We start from the raw sequence: 18,951 nt of genomic DNA on the forward strand, positions 1-18,951 counted from the left end.
TCTTTGTGACCCAGTGGACTGCAGCATGCCAGGTTCCCTGTCACTCATCATCTCCTGGAGTTTGCCCAAGTTCACATCCGTTGAATCAGTGATGTCATCCAACCATCTCACCCTCTGTCGACCTCTTCTTCTGCCTTCAATTTTTCCTCGCATCAGAGTCTTTTCCAATGAGTCATCTGTTCACATCAGGTGGCCTATGTATTGGAGCTTCATCTTTAGCATCAGTCCTTTCAATGAGTATTCAGGATTGATTTCTTTTAAGATTAACTGGTTTGATCTCCTTGCTATCCAAGGAACTCTCAAGAGTCTTCTCCAGTACCACAGTTCTAAAGCATCAATTCTAAGTGTGGTTTCAGTTCAGTCAGTTCAGTTGCTCAGTCGTGTCCAACTCTTTGCGACCCCATGGACTGCAGCACACCAGGCTTCCGTGTTTTATCACCAGCTCCCGGGGCCTGCTCAAACTCATGTCCATCGAGTCGGTGATGCTATCCAACCATCTCATCCTATATCGTCCTCTTCTCCTTCTGCCTTCAATCTTTCCCAGCATCAGGGTCTTTTCCAATGAGTTGGTTCTTTGTATCAGGTGGCCAAAGTATTGGAGTTTCAGCTTCAGCATCCATCCTTTCAAAGAACTTCCAAAGTCCTTGAGAACCCCATGAACAGTATGAAAAGGCAAAATGTGTGGTTTAGCAGAAACAAATTTTGTGGGGGAAATGACGACTTTCATTTTTGCACCTGCTGTGTTTGTCTATGGTATGTCTAGTTAGATATGTCTAGCCAACAGTAGCATATTCAAGCCTTGAGCTCAGGAGATAGGTCAAATTTAGTTTTGGAAATCAGTGTAATTGTATTAGCTGAAAACAGGTATTGACAGCAAAACATGAAAGTGGGTGTCACCCTCCAAGGAGTCTTTGTGAGAAAAGCAGGGGGCTGAGGATGCTGGAAAGCATCAACAGAGAGGGAAAGCGATTACCATATAAACCGGGCAAGCCTGGTGTCAAGAAATCTAGTGAAGAGAGAGCAGTTTCTAGAGGAAGTGGTCAGCAGTATCAAATGTATCAGAGAGCGCCACTGGATGTGGAGTGTGGAAATCATTGGTAGAGTTGATGTGAACAGTTTCAGAGTGGTGGAGGAAGACATTTGAGTTCCAATATCTCCTTATAATTCGCATCAAACCTCTACGTGAACATTAATGATACAATTCATCAGCTACTCTTGTCTATCTGCTTGACCAGGGTAGAAATCTGGGAAGCAAAATCGAGTTATCCCTCTGCCTCAGCCCCAGTAGCCAGTCCTCAAGTTCTTTTCTCTGTTCCTCCTTCTTTGTTGCCCATAGTACTTTAGTTTGTTTCCTTCAATGTTCTACTTCAGTAGTCTCCTGTCTGCTCCTCCTTTTGGTCAGCTCTCATACTCTAGCCAAAGCATCCTTTTCTGTGGCAGTTCTGATCACACTGTCCCCTTGCTAAAACCGTCTGATGCTTGATCATTGTTCTTAGGATTATATAGATATAGTGAGACTTGAAAACCTTATACAAGATTTGAAAGTATTTGCTTACTTACAGCCTCCTTTGTGGAAGCCATTTATTTTTGTTCTGTACATTCTATATTTTAGCCATGTTAATTAATTTTACTTTCAAACCCATTATGTGCTGTTTTATCTCAAAGCCCTTAAGCTTGTTAGTCTCTCATTCCAGAACTCTCTTCACTTGTTCTTCTTCTTGCCATCTCTTACTTAGTCTTCAGGTTCAGCTCAGACATGTGCTCCGGGATGTCCTCCAGTTACACTTTGCCAAACTCCTCTATATAGATATAGGTGTCTCTTCTATATCCCCATAGCACCATGTACTGCCTTTAACTCTTCCCCTCCCCTCTAACTCTTTATCATTGTCTTTACTATGCAGTTCCACAATTGCCTGCACTTTCATTCTCTGAAGGCAGGGACTGATGATTTTGCTTATTTGTATCCTCAGCACCTAGCCCAGTAACTGGCTCCTAGTCGATGCCAAATATATGTTATTGTTGAGTATCTGCTAGAAAAAAATGTTTGCTCTGTGTGGCCCATTTGGGTGTTTATCTTAATTATGTGTCCTTCAGATGTTATCTTTTGTTCAAACCTTAAGAATCTGAGACTTCCCTAGCAGTCCAGTGGTTAGGACTCAGTGCTTTCCCTGCTAGGGCCTGGGTTCAATCCCTGGTCAGGGAACTAAGATCTGGCATGCCATGCAGCAGAGCAAAAACAGTCCAAGTATGCTTTCTTAGATATTATTTTTATGGATAATGTGCATGATGTTGCACTACTTAGATAAGATAGAGACCTTGTTTTAATTTCTTATTTATTTCTATCAAGTTTGACTATAGGGGAGAGGGAAAATAGACAGTATTTGTAAATAATATGGTCATGTTGGCAGTTCTAAAATTTCTTATACGTAGATAGAAGATAGAAGTGAAAGAGATATTGCTCATAACCACAGTAAGTTTTATATCTTTTATTCTACAGTTATCTGTTTCATTACATCTGCCAAGACAGGATTGTATATCTTTGTATCACTGATGATGTAAGTAATTTGAGGACATGTTGCTCTTTAACTGTGTGTAATATTAGTAGAGTTAGTTCTTAATTATCTGTATCTGTGGTGGGTAAAGTTGATGCAAATATAACTTTCTGTAGCTCAGAATTGTTTTTTTATGCTTTGCATTTGTCATATAGAGCAGCAAATCACAGAAAAAAGTTGATATCTGGGTATACACAAATCAGTTTGGTTTTGTAGAGTTTTAACTGAACCTTTTATTATAACTTCTACACTTAATTTATTGTGTAGTGAGAATTGGTGTTCATTATTATGATTCTTCAGTATCAGACCCTCTCAAAATTTATCTGAAATAGTAAATAGGTTATTTCATTCCTTTAATCAGTAGTTAGTGAATTTTTTAATGTATGTGGACTTTGGGAAAATAAAATCACAACACATTATAATCAACTTTGTAAACCCATAGTTTACATTGATAGGTTGTTTTTTGAGTATTCGTAGCTTGATGCAAAATGCTCAATACCTTAATAATGTCATCAAGGTCCTCTCTCCTCTCTGCAATCCTAGTGTCGACTTATTCTTGGACACGTTTCCCTTATGGTTTCAAAGAGCTATGTGCTTATTTATTTGTGTCCCAAAAAGAGGGGCTATGTCTTCCCAAGTCTCTTCCCGCAGGAATGAGGAGACTCCCCAGAGGCACACCTTTCTCTTCTCCCACTTTCAAAGTGGACTTTTCATGCCTTATTGGCTAGGACTAGGTTATGTACTTATTTTTAAATTGATCACATACAAGAGGCATGGAATTGTCATGATTGCCATAGGTCATGGTTCTTAACGTTTATTGTATCACAGACCTCTTTGCTGTTTGTGGATCTCTCCCAGAATTTTTTAAATGCATGATTTTATTAGGTTGCTGCAAAAGTAATAGTGGTTTTGGACCCTGAGATTTAAATCATTATAACTAGGCTCAAACACATCTTTATTAATCAAAATAAGAACCATTGCAGTCAACACATTTTTGCCAATGAGAAATAAGCTTGATTATTCCTGTAGCAAAAAAATCCATGCTTCAGTATTTGATGAACTCTTGGAAAGCTTTTTCTGTGTGCTGCTGGTCGTAGAAGCATTTTCCCTGCAAAAAGTTGTTGAGATGCTTGAAGAAGTGGTAGTCAGTTTGCAAGAGGTAAGTGAATATGGCAGATGAGGCAAAACTTCATAGCCTAATTCATTAAACTTTTGAAGCATTGTTTATGTGACTGGCCGGGCATTGTTGCAGAGAAGTGGGCCCTTTTTGTTGATTGATGCCGGCTGCAGGCATTGCAATTTTCAGTGCATCTCCTTAATTTGCTGAGCACACTTCTCAGATGTTAATGGTTTTGCCAAGGTTCAGAAAGCTGTAGTGGATCAGATGGGCAGCAGACAACCAAACAGTGACTAATACCTTTTTTTTTTCCTTGGTGCAAGTTTGGCTTTGGGAAGTGCTTTGGAGCTTCATCTCAGTTCAACCACTGAGCTGGTTGTTGTGTAAAATCCAGTTTTTGTCACACATCACAATCCAACCAAGAAGTGGTTTGTTGTTGTTGTGTAGAATAAGAATAGACTTATTCTTATTTGAAGTGTAGAATAACACTTCAAAATGATGATTTTTTTTTTTTTTTTTGATTTGTGGTCAGCTCAGAAGGCAAAAAGGTTGTCTGAGGAGGCCTTACAAATAACTGAGAAAAGAAGAGAGGCAAAAGGCAAAGGAGAAAAGGAAAGATATACCCATCTGAATGCAGAGTTCCAAAGAATAGCAACAAGAGATAAAGACTTCGAAGTGAACAATGCAAAGAAATAGAAGGAAACAATACAAGGGGAAAGGCTAGAGATTTCTTCAAGAAAATTAGAGATACCAAGGGACCATTTCACGCAAAGATGAACACAATAAGGACAGTAACAGTAGGTACCTAACAGAAGCAGAAGCTACTAAGAAGAGGTGGCAAGAGTACACAGAAGAACTATTCAAAAAGATCTTCATGACACAGATAACCACGATGGTGTGATCACTCACCTAGAGCCATACATCTTGGAGGGCAAAGTCAAGTGGGCCTTAGGAAACATCACTATGAGCGAAGATAGTGTAGGTGATGGAATTCCAGCTTAGCTATTTCAAATCCTGAAAGATGATGCTGTTAAAGTGCTGCATTCAATATGCCAGCAAATTTAAAAAGCTCAGCAGTGGCCACAGGACTGGAAAAGATCAGTTTTCATTCCAGTTCCAAAGAAGGGCAGTGCCAAAGAATGTTCAAACTACTGCCCAGTTGCATTCATTACACATGTAGCAAAGTAATGCTCAAAATTCTCCAAGTCAGACTTATACAGTACATGAACTGTGAACTTCCAGATGTTCAAGTTGGAGTTAAAAAAGGCAGAGGAACCAGAGAGAGATCAAATTGCCAACATCTGTTGGATCATAGAAAAAGCAAGAGAATTAAAAAAAAAACACATCAACTTCTGCTTCATGGACTACTCTAAAGCCTTTGACTCTGAATCACAATAAGCTGTGGAAAATTCTTAAAGAGATAGGACTACCAAACCACCTTAATTGCCTCCTGCAAAACCTGCATGCAGGTCAAGAAGCAACACTTAGAACAGGACATGGGACAACAGACTGGTTTCAAATTGGGAAAGGAGTATGTCAAGGCTGTATATCATCACCCTGTTTATTTAATTACATGCAGTGTACATCATGCAAAATGCCAGACTGGATGAAGAACAAGCTGGAATCAAGATTGCTGGGATAAATATCAATAACCTCAGATATGCAGATGACACCACCCTTATGGCAGAAAGTGAAGAAGAACTAAAGAACCTCTTGATGAAGGTGAAAGAGGAGAGTGAAAAAGCTGACTTAAAACTCAACATTGAAAAAACAAAGATCATGGCATCTGTTCCCATTACATCATGGCAAATAGATGGGGAAACAATGGAAAGAGTGATACTTTATTTTCTTGGGCTCCAAAATTGCTGCAGATGGTGACTGCAGCCATGAAATTAAAAGGACCTTGCTCCTTGGAAGAGAAAGTGTGACCAACCTAGACATTAAAAAGCAGAGACATTACTTTGCCAACAAAGGTTCATATAGTCAAAGCTATGGTGTTTCCAGTAGTCATGTATGGATGTGAGAGTTGGACCATAAAGAGGGTCGAGCATTGAAGAACTGATGCTTTTGAACTGTGGTGTTGGAGAAGACTCTTGACAGTCCCTTGGACTGCAAGGAGATCAAACCAGTCAATCCTAAAGGAAATCACCTCTGACTATTCATTGGAAGGACTGATGCTGAAGCTCCAATACTTTGGCCACCTAGTGCAAAGAGCCAACTCATTAGAAAAGACCCTCATGCTGGAAAGTATCGAAGGCAGAAGGAGAAGGGGATGACAGAGGACAAGATGGTTGTATGGCATCACTGACTCAATGGACATGATTTTGAGCAAGCTCTGGTAGATGGTGAAGGACAGGGAAGCCTGACGTGCTGCAGTCCATGGGGTTGCAAATAGTCGGACACAACTGAGTGACTGAACAACAACCACAGTACGCAACCACTTATCAAACTTTTTCACGTTACCAATTTCCTTCAATTGCCAAATGACCATAGAATGATCAACATTGAGTTCTTGGGTAACTTCTCATGTAGTTGTAAGAGGATCAGCTTTGATAATGCTCTCAGCTAGTTATTGTACACTTCTGATGGCCAGCCACTGTGGTTCTTATTGTCAAGACTTGATTTCTTTGGAAAACTTCTTGAACTACCACTGCACTGTACATTTTTTAGAAGTTCCTAGGCCAAACACGTTGTTGATGTTGTGAGTTGTCTCTGCAGCTATGACCCATATTGAACTCAAATAAGAAAATCACTCAGATTTGCTTTTTGCCTAATATCATTTCCATAGTCTAAAATACATATAGTTAGCAAGTAATAATTAATTAGCAAAAATCATAAAGCAAGAAATGCTCATTAAAATGATATGTAACATGACCACATGTATTTAAAAATGTATTTCAAAATCAAATGGCAAAGTTCAACAATGCAAAATCAAAATTACTTTTGCACCAACCTGGTAATAACAGTTATAATCAAATTCAGTATTCAGGGCTTCCCTGGTGGCTCAGTTGATAAAGAATCTGCCTGCAATGCAGGAGACCTGGGTTTCATTTCTGAGTTGAGAAGATCCCCTGGAGAAGGGAACAGCTACTCACTCCAGTATTCTGGCCTGGTGAATTTCATGGACAGAGGAGCCTGGCAGGCTACAGTCCATGGGGTCGCAAAGAGTCGAACACAACTGAGTGACTTTCATTTTCACAGTATTCAAAATAGTGTAAATATTGATTTAGTAATATATGCTTCTTTATGAATTCACTAATAACAAGATATAGTCATGGGTTTAATAAACCTAGTTTTGATGTGGTGATAAGTATTAATGATATTTTGAGAGATGTCTGTAACTGATGATATATGCAAAAAAGACTTCTCTTGGTGACAGAGTCCCAGGTACTGTTTAATACTACTCTATTTTGTTACTACATTCACAGTTGAAATTTGAGTTAAAGATTGGTGAAAATAATGATGAGAATTTTTTTAAATCCAAGTACATTGGCCCCTTGAATTTGGACCATTGACCCAACTTTAAGAACTTTTGGCTTAGACTACTCATCTTAGGTGAAATGGAGATGTGTGTCAACCACAGTGATTATCACAACGACTTATATTCCCTGGTTTCACAGTATCTTCTAAAATTATTTTAAAAATCCAGTTATATCTGAAATGACTGATGTGAGTTCTGGGAGTAGGTGAGAAATAGCACTGAATTTGGGATGGTCAGAGTTGAGTCTTACATTTCTTAATCTATAATTGTACTTTTGTGTATAGGTTACACACACACTTTTTGACTGGAACTAGACAAGAATACATTCCTTGATCTTTTCAAATATACCACCACTATTGAAAAAAGTTAATTAAAAATTTATGTCAATAGTGTTATCTTTGTGTGTGAAAGACTGTACTATGACTATGGATTTCTCAAGCATCTTCTTGTGCTGGGCTTTCTAATAGATCCTGTGAAAGATATGGATGGGGTAAAACCCAATTCCTGCTCTTAAGACGGTAACCTAGGTACTGTTATCTTAGTTGGCAGTAATTTAACATTTGGATTCAACTCAGCTCTTTCATTTACTAGTTTCACTTTTAGCAAGTTAGTTTCTTTTCAGAGCCTTTGTTTCTTTATCTGTAAAATGAGGTCAGTTCCTCCTCATAGAATCATTGCTCAGTAAATATTAGCTGCTCTTATGGTTGTTGTTAATCATCCATATCATTTTTGTTTAGTGTTAACTCTGTATTCATCTCCTCAGGATTTTGAGCGTTCGCGAGCCTTTAATTTTCTGAATGAGATAAAGAAGAGGTTCCAGACTACATATGGTTCAAGAGCACAAACAGCACTCCCATATGCCATGAATAGTGAGTTCTCAAGTGTCTTGGCTGCACAGCTGGTAAGATATTTCTTGGGATATAGTATTTGATTCATATCTTCTTTATTACTTTAAAGAACCATGGATGTAGGGGACCCTGACCTGCAGTGTATTTTTCTGACTGTTGTTATATGCCAAGATAGTAAAACTTCCCAGATTTAAAAAAAAATATATGAATGGGCCATTTTATTTTATTTTTTTTTGGTTTTTTTTTTTTATATAAATGTCTGTTTAATTCATAGGAAAGGTGTGGGATGATGAAATATTCATTCACTTGATAGCTGTCTGTCAACAGACAATTGCTATGATAATGGCAATTTTTGTGAATATAGGAGACTAAAAACATAGTTATGTCATGGCAAAACAATGACAGGAGTATCAGGTATCCACAGTTTAGTAAACAGAATAGTTATCTACCATCTGGATACCGTTCAATCTCCATAAATGCAGTGTATTCAGCAGTTACAAGGTCACCTCTGTGCCCACAATAAATGGAGCAATTTTGCCATTTAGACTTGGCATATGCTCCAGAGGTGTTGATTATTCAAAATACCTGTTTGTCCAAGTCTGTTAGGCTTAAAAACTATATTTTAATGGCCCCTTATATTTAAACCCTATTTAATATGGCAAATGCTCGAGAGCTACTTACAAACACCATTAAATTTCATCACTAATTACTAATAACAGGAATGAAATAAGCACCTGTCTCAGCTGCTTTAGATTTTGGATTGCACTTAATAAACAGCTGAGAGAATCCTCTGTTGCTAAACATTCACTTGGGCTATTTGCATTCTGATTTTTAATGTGCTATTATGACTTATACTCATATAGTCATCTGAAAAGGCATAGGACCTAAAGACATTGTTTCTTTTTTGAACTGAAAATCATGTTTTGGCATACAATATTGTGAAGTAATTAGCCTCCAATTAAAATAAATAAATTAAAAAATAATAAAATCATGTTTGTAATACTTTACATTCTGGAATTTTTCTCTGTGAGCCATCAATTTATCTTATATAAAACCATTCTTTGTTTTAAAAGCTACTAAAATGATAAAACTAGTAAATAGGTATTTTCACACACAAAAAAATGGAAAAATCATTAGAATAAACACACACAAAAAGAATTCTACAGGTTTTAATGGTCCCTTAAAACACAAAACCTCTTAAAGATGCGAAACCCTGGTTTCTCTAGCCATCTTCTGGGCCTTTGGCCTGTACTGCTAGAGATACTAGAAAAGTTTTAAAGCAAAAACAAGGCAATTAAATTGTAAAAAAATGTTCAGTGCTACCCACAATGCCACTAAATAGCCTCACTTAATAATAATAGGAACTTTTGGAAAGTTTCATACTCAGTGAAACCACATTGAATGAGTGTGCATGAAATTATATAAAAAGCAGTCTGATTAGAAAAAAAATGTCATGAAACCTTCTCATTAATGTCCAAGGTAAATAATCATAGTATAAAACACTTTCCTATCTTGGAATGGGCCATTTTAGGATGGAAAGTGATATTCTCTATAAATGGTGGTCAGAGTATCTCATGATTGGGAAGGAGATTAAAGATCATTTCCTTCAACTACCCATTTAATGTGTAAATCCACTCAACATGCCAAATGGTGTCTTAACCTGTACATTAACCTCTACCCTCCCACAAGGTAAATTTAATTTTTGGGTAGCTCAGTTAGTCATTTGAAAGTCTGTTTATCTGTATGAATACTTAATTCTCAGTTTGGTGAATTTATACATATGTATATACTTTTTTCAGATACAAAACATCTCATGACCCTAAAGGATTCCTCATGTTCCTATGCAGTCAGGTCCTTCCCTGAGGCAACTGCTGCTCTATTTTTGTCACCACAAATTAGTTTTATCTTTTCTAGAATTTCTTATAAATGGAATCATACATTATATACCCTTTTGTATCTTCCTTGTTTTGCTCAGCGTAAACTTTTTGATATTGATCCATATTGTATAAATCAGTAGTTGCCTTTTTTTTCTGAGTAGTATTGTATGCATATAACACAATTTGTTTATCCATTCACCTGTTGCTGGATATTTGAGTTACTTCCAGTTTTCAGCTATCACCAACAAAATTATTATGAACATCCATGTACAAGTCTTTGCACAGACATGTGTTTTTATTTTTCTTTGGTAAATACCTAGGGGTGGAATTGCTGGGTCATATGGTGAATGATGTTTAATTTTATAACGAATCATCAAACTTTTTTCCAAAGTGGTTGTACTGTTTATATTCCCACTAGCACTTCCAGTGTTTCTGCATACTTGCCAACTCTTGTTATGGTCTGTCTTTTTAATGTTATTCATTCTTGTGGATGTGTAATGATATCTCATTGTGGTCTTATTTTGTATTAAAGAATGCTTACTCTTTATTCATCAAACTGTATGAGTGCAAAGACATAAGTTTTATCAATGATAGTGTTGTGAATGAGAAAAAAGGACTCACTGTCATTGAATAATTTCCTCTTTATTTCTCCTGTAAGTGTTGCTTTTAATACCTTTTTGAGGATTATACTTCTAAATATGCATCCTGTTGGGGTGAAGTTCATTTAAATAGTTGAGTCTTTATTATTCAGTTGGTTTGTTTCATACTTCCACTAGGAAATACTTATATACATACATCTATGTAAAACACCATCAGCAAAATATATACCAATGCCCATTTGAAAATAAATAGGGTCAGGTTGATGGCCAAGATGGTGAATTAGGAAACCCTGAGCTCACCTCCTTCCGTGGACACACCAAAATTACAACTATTTACAGAGCAGCTATTGATGAGAAAGATCAGAAGACTAGCAGAAAGGATCTTATACTACTGAAGATATAGAGAAGAAACCACAACAAGACAGAGGGGCAGACACACAGTATAATCAAGATCCATACCTTGGAGTTGGTGGCCCACAAGTGGAATGATAATTACAATTGCAGAGATTCTCTCCAAGCAGCTAGGGGCTCAAGCTCCACATGAGGCTCCACAGCCCTGGAGTCCTCCATTGATAAGAGCCCCCAGAATATTTGGCTTTGAAGGCCAGCAGGGCTTAATTTCAAGAGTGCTGAAAGACTGTGAGAAATAGAGACTCTACTCTTAAAGAGCGTGTATAAAATCCACATGCTCAGGAAATGAGGGCAGAAGCAGTAATTTGAAAGGAGCCCGGATCGGATCCACCTGCTGATCTTGGAGAGTCTCATGGAAAGGTGGAAAGCCACTGGAGCTCACCCTAGGGACATAGACATTGGTGGTAGGCATTTTTGGGAGCTCATTCTGCCATTCTTTACCAATGGAGCCCATAAGCACAATTTAGGAATCTTCCCTTTAGCATATTAATGCCAGGACGTGGCCCTACCCACCAGCCTATCTGCACCAATACTGAGACATCTTAAGCCAAACAACTAGCCAAGCAGGGAATCAGCCTCACTCACTGCAGGCTGGTTGCTTTAAGAATCCCTGAACCTACAGGGGGCTCAGGACATGGCCCTGCACACCAGCGTGTGTGCACTAGCCCTGGGAACCCCCACTTAGGCCCTGCAGCCAGAGATCCTGGAACCTGGATCTGCCCACCAGTAAGCCAGCACTATCCCAGGGCCAGGATCACCTACCAGTGAGCAAGCGCCACCCCAGGACCCCCTGGACCCCAGCCTCACCCACCAGTAGGCTGGCACATCAACTCTGGGACGTTCAGAAACCTTCAGCCAGAGATCCCAGGGCCCAGCTCCACAAACCAGTAGGTCTTACCAGCCAGTGGAGAAGCAGAAGTCCCAGGACCCACTGGGCGCTTGCCCTGCCCAGCAACAGGCCAACACCAGCTCTGGGACCCCCCAAGGGCCTTCAGCCAGAGATCCCAGGACCCCTTGGGTCTCTGTAGCCAGCTGCCTTGTGACCTGGCCCTGCCCACCAGTGGCTGACAGCCTCTGCACAAGGTAAGGTCTGGAAACCAACCAGACTGGGGGCCAGCCATGCCTACCAGATTGTCCACAACATAAGGACCCACACAGCCTGTGTAGATATTGTCCCTACAGCATACAGCTCTGGTGACCAGAAGGAAGTGCACTGCTAGGATTCATAGGACGTTTCCTAGAAAAGGCCACTTCAAGGTCAGGAAATAATCAACTTACCAAATACATAGAAATTAAAAAGGAAATTAGGCAATATGAGACAGAGGAACATGTTGCAAATGAGAAAAGCCCATAAGAAGAGCTAAGTGAAGTGGACATAAGCGACCTACCCAATAAAGAACTCAAGGTGGTGATTGTAAGATGATCAAAGAACCTAAGAAATGATTGGATTAACAGAGTGAGAAATTAGAATTTCTTACAAAGAGTTATAATATGTAAAGAATGACCAAGCAAAGATGAAGAATACAATAACTGAAATAAATACACTAGAAGGAATCAACAGTGATTTGTATGATGCAGAGGAACGGATCAGTGAGCTGTAAGACAGAGTAGTGGAAATCACTGAAGCTCAACAGAAAAAAAGAAAAAAGAATAAAAAGAAATGAGTACTGTTTAAGAAACCTCTGAAACAACATCAGATGTACCAACATTTGCATGATAGGGCTCCCAGAAGAAGGGAGAAAAGGGGGGCAGAGAACATATTTGAAAGCAACTTAACTGAAGACTTCCTTAACTTGGGGAAAGAAACAGATATCCAGGTCCAGGAAGGACAGAGAGTTCCCAAAGGGTCCACCCAAAGAGGACCACACCAAGACATTGTAATTAAAATGGCAAAAATTAAAGATGAAGAGAGAATATTAAAAGCAGCTGGGGAACAGCAAAATGTTGCACACGAGGAAATTCCCATAGAACTATCAACTGACTTTGCAACAGGAGCCCTGAAGGCCAGAAGGGAATGGCATGATATTTTTAAAGTGGTAAAAGGGAAAAACTGACAACCAAGAATCCTCAACAAGGCTTTCACTCAGATTTGATAGAGAAATAGAAAGTTTTACAGATAAACAAAAGCTAAAAGAGTTAATCACCACCAGGCTTGCTTTAAAGGAAATGTTTCAGGGGCTTCTCCAAGCTGGAAAAAAGGTTGCAAGAAGAAATATGAAAATTATGAAAGGAGAAATCTCATTGGTGAAGGCAAATACACCGTAAAGGTACTAAACCAACCACATATAAAGCTATGAAGAGGATTACAAAAGGACTAAGATCACCCATAACCACAATAACAAAACAAAACAAAACAATACAAAACAAAACAATAACAAACAATAACAAAACAAACAATAACAAAACAAAACAATACAAAACAAAACAATAACAAAACAAAACAAAACAAAAAGAGGTATACATTATGATGTCAAAACAGTAACTGTGGGAGGGGGCATAAAAAATGTAGGGTTATTAACATGCATTTTTACTTAAGAGATGAGCAACTTAAAGTAATCATATATATATATACAGATTATTATATACAAACCTTATGATAATCATAAACCAGAAAACCTTTACTAGATACACACAAAGGGAAAGAAATCCAAATATAACACAAAAGATACTAATCAAATCATAAGGGATGAAAGCAAAGGAACAAAAGAAAAGTACAAAAACAACTGAAAAACAATTAACAAAATGGCAGTAAGTACATACCTACCAATAATTAAATGGAAATGGACTAAATGCTCCAATCAAAAGACACAGAGTGGCTGAATGGATAACAAAACAAAACCCATATATATACTGCCTACAGGGGACTCACTGTGGCTATAAAGACAAAAACAGAAAGTGAAAGGATGGGAAAGGTTATTCCATGCAAATAGGAATGAAAGGGAAACTGGATAGCAATACTTATATCAGAGAAAATAGACTTTAAAACAAAAACTGTAAGAGAAAAAGACATTACTTAATAATAAAGGAATTAATCCGAGAAGATACAACAACTGTAAATGTATATGCACCCAGCATAGGAGCACCTAAATATATAAGGCAAATATTAATAGACATAAAGTGAGAAATTGATAGCAACACAATAATAGTCAGTCAGTCAGTCAGTCCAGTCGCTCAGTCGTGTCCAACTCTTTGCAACTCCATGAATCGCAGCACGCCAGGCCTCCCTGTCCCTCACAAACTCACGGAGTTTACTCAAACTCATGCCCATTTAGTTGGTGATGCCATCCAGCCATCTCATTCTCTGTTGTTCCCTTCTCCTCCTGCCCCCCAATCCCTCCCAGCATCAGGGTCTTTTCTAATGAGTCAACTCTTCGCATGAGGTGGCCAAAGTATTGGAATTTCAGCTTCAGCATCAGTCCTTCCAGTGAACACCCAGGACTGATCTCTTTTAGGATGGACTGGTTGGATCTCCTTGCATTCCAATGAACTCTCAAGAGTCTTCTCCAACACCACAGTTCAAAAGCATCAATTTTTCAGTGCTTACCTTTCTTCACAGTCCAACTCTCACATCCAGTAGGAGAGTTTAACACCACACTTACCTCAATGGACAGAGCATCCAGACAGAAATTCAGTGAGGAAACACTGGTCTTAAACAACACATTACACCCAGTTGGGCTTAATTGACATATATAGAACGTTTTGTCCAAAAGCAGCAGAATACACATTCTTTCCCAGTGCACATGGCACATTCTCCAGGACAGATCACATGCTGGGCATAAAACAAGCCTCAGTAAATTTAAGAAAAATTGAACTCATGTCCAGCGTTTTTTTTTCTGACCACAGTGTTATGAGACTAGAAATCAACTATAAGAAAAAAAAAATACTGCAGAAAACACAAACACTTGAAGGCTAAACAATATGCTACTAAACAATAAATGGATTACTGAAGAAACCAAAGAGGGAATCAAAAAATACTTGGAGAAAAAGAATACTTGGAGACAAGTGAAAATGGAAACACAGTGATTCAAACTCTGGGACCCAGCAAGAGCAGTTCTAAGAGGGATGTTTATAGTAATAGAATTTTACCTCAGGAAACAAGGAAAATATCAAACAAACATTAAACCTAAAGGATCCAGGAGAAGAAGAAAAGACAAAACCCAAAATTAGTAGAAAGAAAGAAATCATAAAAATGAGAGCAAAAATAAGTGAATCAGAGATGAGGAAACAATAGAAAAGATCAGTGAAGCTAAGAGCTAGTTCTTTGATTAGATAAACAAAGCTGATCACTTTTGTCCAGACTCATCAAGAAAAAAGAAATAGGGCTCAGATCAATAAAATAAGAAATGAAAAAGGAAAAATTAAACAGATAACACAGAAATGGAAAGTTCATAATAGACTACTATGAACAACTATATGCCAATAAAATGGACAAACTAAGAGAAATGGACAAATTCCTAGAAATGCACAGTCTCCCGAGACTGAACCAAGAAGAAATAGAAAACATGAACAGAACAATTACCAGTAATGATATTGAAAATTGAAGTTTTAAAACTTCAACAAACAAAAGTCTAGGACCAGATGGCTTCACAGGTGAATTCTACCAAACATTTAGAAAAGAGTTAACACCTATCCTTCTTAAACTCTTCCAAAAATTGCAGCAAAAGGAACACATCCAAAGTCATTCTGTAGGTCAGCATCACCCTGACACAAAAACCAGACAAAGATATCACAAATGAAGAAAATTACAGGCCATTATAGCTAATGAACATAGATTTAGAAATCACAATATTAACAAACTGAATTCAACAATACATTGAAAGAATTATACACATGATCAAGTGGGATTTATTTCAGAGATGCAAGGATGGTTCAGTATCTGGAAATCAATGTGATACACCATGATAACAAACTAAAGAATAAAGACCATATGATTATCTCAATAGGTACAGAAAAAGCTTTTAATAGAATTCAACATCCATTTATGATAAAACCTCTCAACAAAGTGGGAACATACCCCATCATAATAAAGGGTATATATGACAGGCCTTGGAGAAGGAAATGGCAATCCACTCCACTACTCTTGCCTGGAAAATTCCATGGATGGAGGAGCCTGGTAGGCTACAGTCCATGGGGTCGCAAAGAGTAGGACACGACTGAGTGACTTCACTCTTTCTTTCTATAGTTTCTTTTGGAGAAGGAAATGGCAACCCACTCCAGTGTTCTTGCCTGGAGAATTCCATGGACGGAGGGGCCTGGTGGGCTGTAGTCTATGGGGTTGCAAAGAATCGGACATGACTAAGCAACTAACACACACACACACACACACACACACACATGACAGGCCTACAGCTAACATCATACTAAGTAGTGAAAAACTGAAAGCATTCCCTCTAAAATTAGGAATAAGACAAGGATGCCACTCTTGCCACTTTTATTCAACATAGTGTTGGAACCCCTAGCTACAGTAATCAGATACAAAAAAGAAATGCAAGGAATCCAAATTCAAAAGGAAGAAGCAAAATTGTCTCTCTTTGTAGGTAACCATCATACTATCTATAGAAGATCCTAAAGATACCACTAAAAAAGCAATTATTAGAAATAATACAGTACAATTGCAGGATACAAAATTTTACAGAAACCTCTCGCCTTTCTATATACTAACAACAGACTATCAGAAAAAGAAATTAAGAAAACAATCCCACTGACCATCACATCAAAAAGGATAAAATACTTAGGAATGCATTTAACTAAAGAGGTAAAAGACCTGTACTCTGAAAACTTTAAGAACCTAATGAATGATATTGAAGAAGTTGGAAAGATATACTGTGCTTATAGATTTGAAGAATTTATATTGTTAAAAATGACTATACTAAAAATAAAGACTATGCTATGCCTTCTACATTGGTATTTCTATCAAAATACCAGTGACGGGTTTTCTTTTTTAAAGAACTAGAACAAATAATTCTAAAATTTGTGTGGAAACATAAAAGATGGCAGAATGGCCAGAACTATCTTGAGAAAGAAGAACAAAACTTGATGTATTACACTCCCTCATTTCAAGCTATACTACAAAGCTGCAATAGTCAAAACAGTATGCTACTGTAAAGAAAAAATAGACACATAGATCTGTGGAATGGAATGCATGCATGCTCAGCCTTGTCCAACTCTTTGTGACCCCATGGACTGTACCAGGCTCCTTTGTCCATGGGATTTTCCAGGCAGGAATGCTGGAGTGGGTTGCTGTTTCCTCGTCCAGGGGATCTTCTCAACCCAGGGATCGAATCTGTGTCTCTTGTATCTCCTGTATTGGCAGGTGGATTCTTTACCACTGAGCCACCTGGGAAGCCCATGGAACAGAATAGAGAGCCCCAAAATAAACCCATGCTTATATGGTCAGTTAATCTATGACAAAGGAGGCAAGAATATACAGTGGGGGGAAAAAGCTGTTTTTTTCCCTTTCCACTAAATGGTGTTGGGAAATCTGGACAGCTACATGCAAAAGAATCAAACTGGACTACTTTCTCATACTGTGGACACAAATAAATTAAAAATGGATTAAAGATTTAAATATAAGACCTGAAACCATAAAACATCTAGAAGAAAACATAGTATGCTCTTTGACATTGGTATTGATAGTTTTTTTGGATATGTCTCTGACAAGAGAAACAAAAGTAAAAATAAGCAAATGGGAGTACATCAAACTGAAAAGCTATTGCTCAGTGAAGGAAATTACCAACAAAATGAAAAGGCTGCCTACTGAAAGGGAGAAGATATTTGCAAACAATATATCTGATAAGGGGATAATACCTACAATGTGCAAAGAACTGATAAAACTTCAACATCTAAAAAACAAACCAACTATAAAGTGGACACAAGAGCTGAATAGCTGTCTTTCCAAAGAAGACAGATGGCCAACAGGCACATGAAAAAGATGCACAATATCACTATTTGTCAAGGAAATGTAAATCAAAACCACAGTGAGAGATACTACCTCACACTTGTCAGGATGGCTGTAGTCCAAAAGGCAAGAAATTAACAAGTGTTGGTGAGGATGTAGAGAAAAAGTAACCCTCCTGCACTGTTTATGGGAGTGTAAATTGGTGCAGCCACTATGGAAAACAATAAGGAGATTCCTCCAAAAATTGAAAATAGAACTATCATATTATCAGCAATTCTACTCCTGGATATTTGTCGGAAGACAACAGAAACACTAATTAGAAAAGGCACATGCACCCCTATGTTCATCGAAGCATTATTTACAACAGACAAGATATGGAAACAACCTAAATGTGCATCAATAGATAAATGGATAAAGAAGATGTGATATGTGTATACACACACACACACACACACGCACACACACACACAAACACACACACATGAGTATTACTCAGCCATAAAAAAGAAGGAAATCTTGTCACTTGCAGCAACATGGATGGATCTAGATGATGTCTTGCTAAGTGAAAAAAAGTCAGAGAAAGACAGGTAATGTATGATTTCACTTATATGTAGAATCAAAAAAAGAAACATAATAAAACACTAACAGAAATACAGATACAGAGAAGAAATACATTATTGCTGGAGGGAAAATGTTGGGGGGGTAGGACAGAAAGAGGTGAAGGAGACTGAGTAAAAAATTCGAGTTGCAGTGTAAAAGAGTCACAGGTATGAAATATGCCATGTTGCAAATATATAGTTGTAACTATATAATGTCTTTGAATTTTGACATATGATAACTAAGCTTACTGTTGTGATCATTTTGAAATGTATAGAAATACTGAGTTATAAAGAATAGCAATGGAAGGTAAGAAAGGCTTCTTAAGTGAACAATGCAAAGAAATAGAAGAAAACAATAGAATAGGAAAGACTAGAGATCTCTTCGAGAAAATTAGAGATACCAAGGGAACATTTCATGGGAAGGTGGGCACAATAAAGGACAAACAGTATGGATCTAACTGAAGCAGAGGATATTAAGAAGAGGTGGCAAGAATACACAGAAGAACTGTACAAAAAAGGTCTTAATGACCTGGATAACCATGATGTTGTGATCACTCACCTAGAGCCAG

At 37.9% G+C, this 18,951-nt stretch overlaps 1 protein-coding gene across 2 annotated transcripts in view; it reads left to right on the forward strand.

Moving 5' to 3' along the window:
* VAMP7 (vesicle associated membrane protein 7) overlaps nucleotides 1–18,951 on the forward strand; it is a 75,884-nt gene that overhangs the window by 20,574 nt on the left and 36,359 nt on the right. For both annotated transcript variants that reach the window (XM_043459154.1, XM_043459152.1), the window contains exons 3-4: nucleotides 2,498–2,555; nucleotides 7,914–8,051. In XM_043459154.1, the coding sequence (XP_043315089.1) occupies nucleotides 2,498–2,555; nucleotides 7,914–8,051 (196 nt within the window). The remainder of the gene's footprint in view (nucleotides 1–2,497; nucleotides 2,556–7,913; nucleotides 8,052–18,951) is intronic.

Source organism: Cervus canadensis, chromosome X, assembly GCF_019320065.1.
Source record: "Cervus canadensis isolate Bull #8, Minnesota chromosome X, ASM1932006v1, whole genome shotgun sequence".
Classification (NCBI taxonomy): domain Eukaryota; kingdom Metazoa; phylum Chordata; class Mammalia; order Artiodactyla; family Cervidae; genus Cervus; species Cervus canadensis.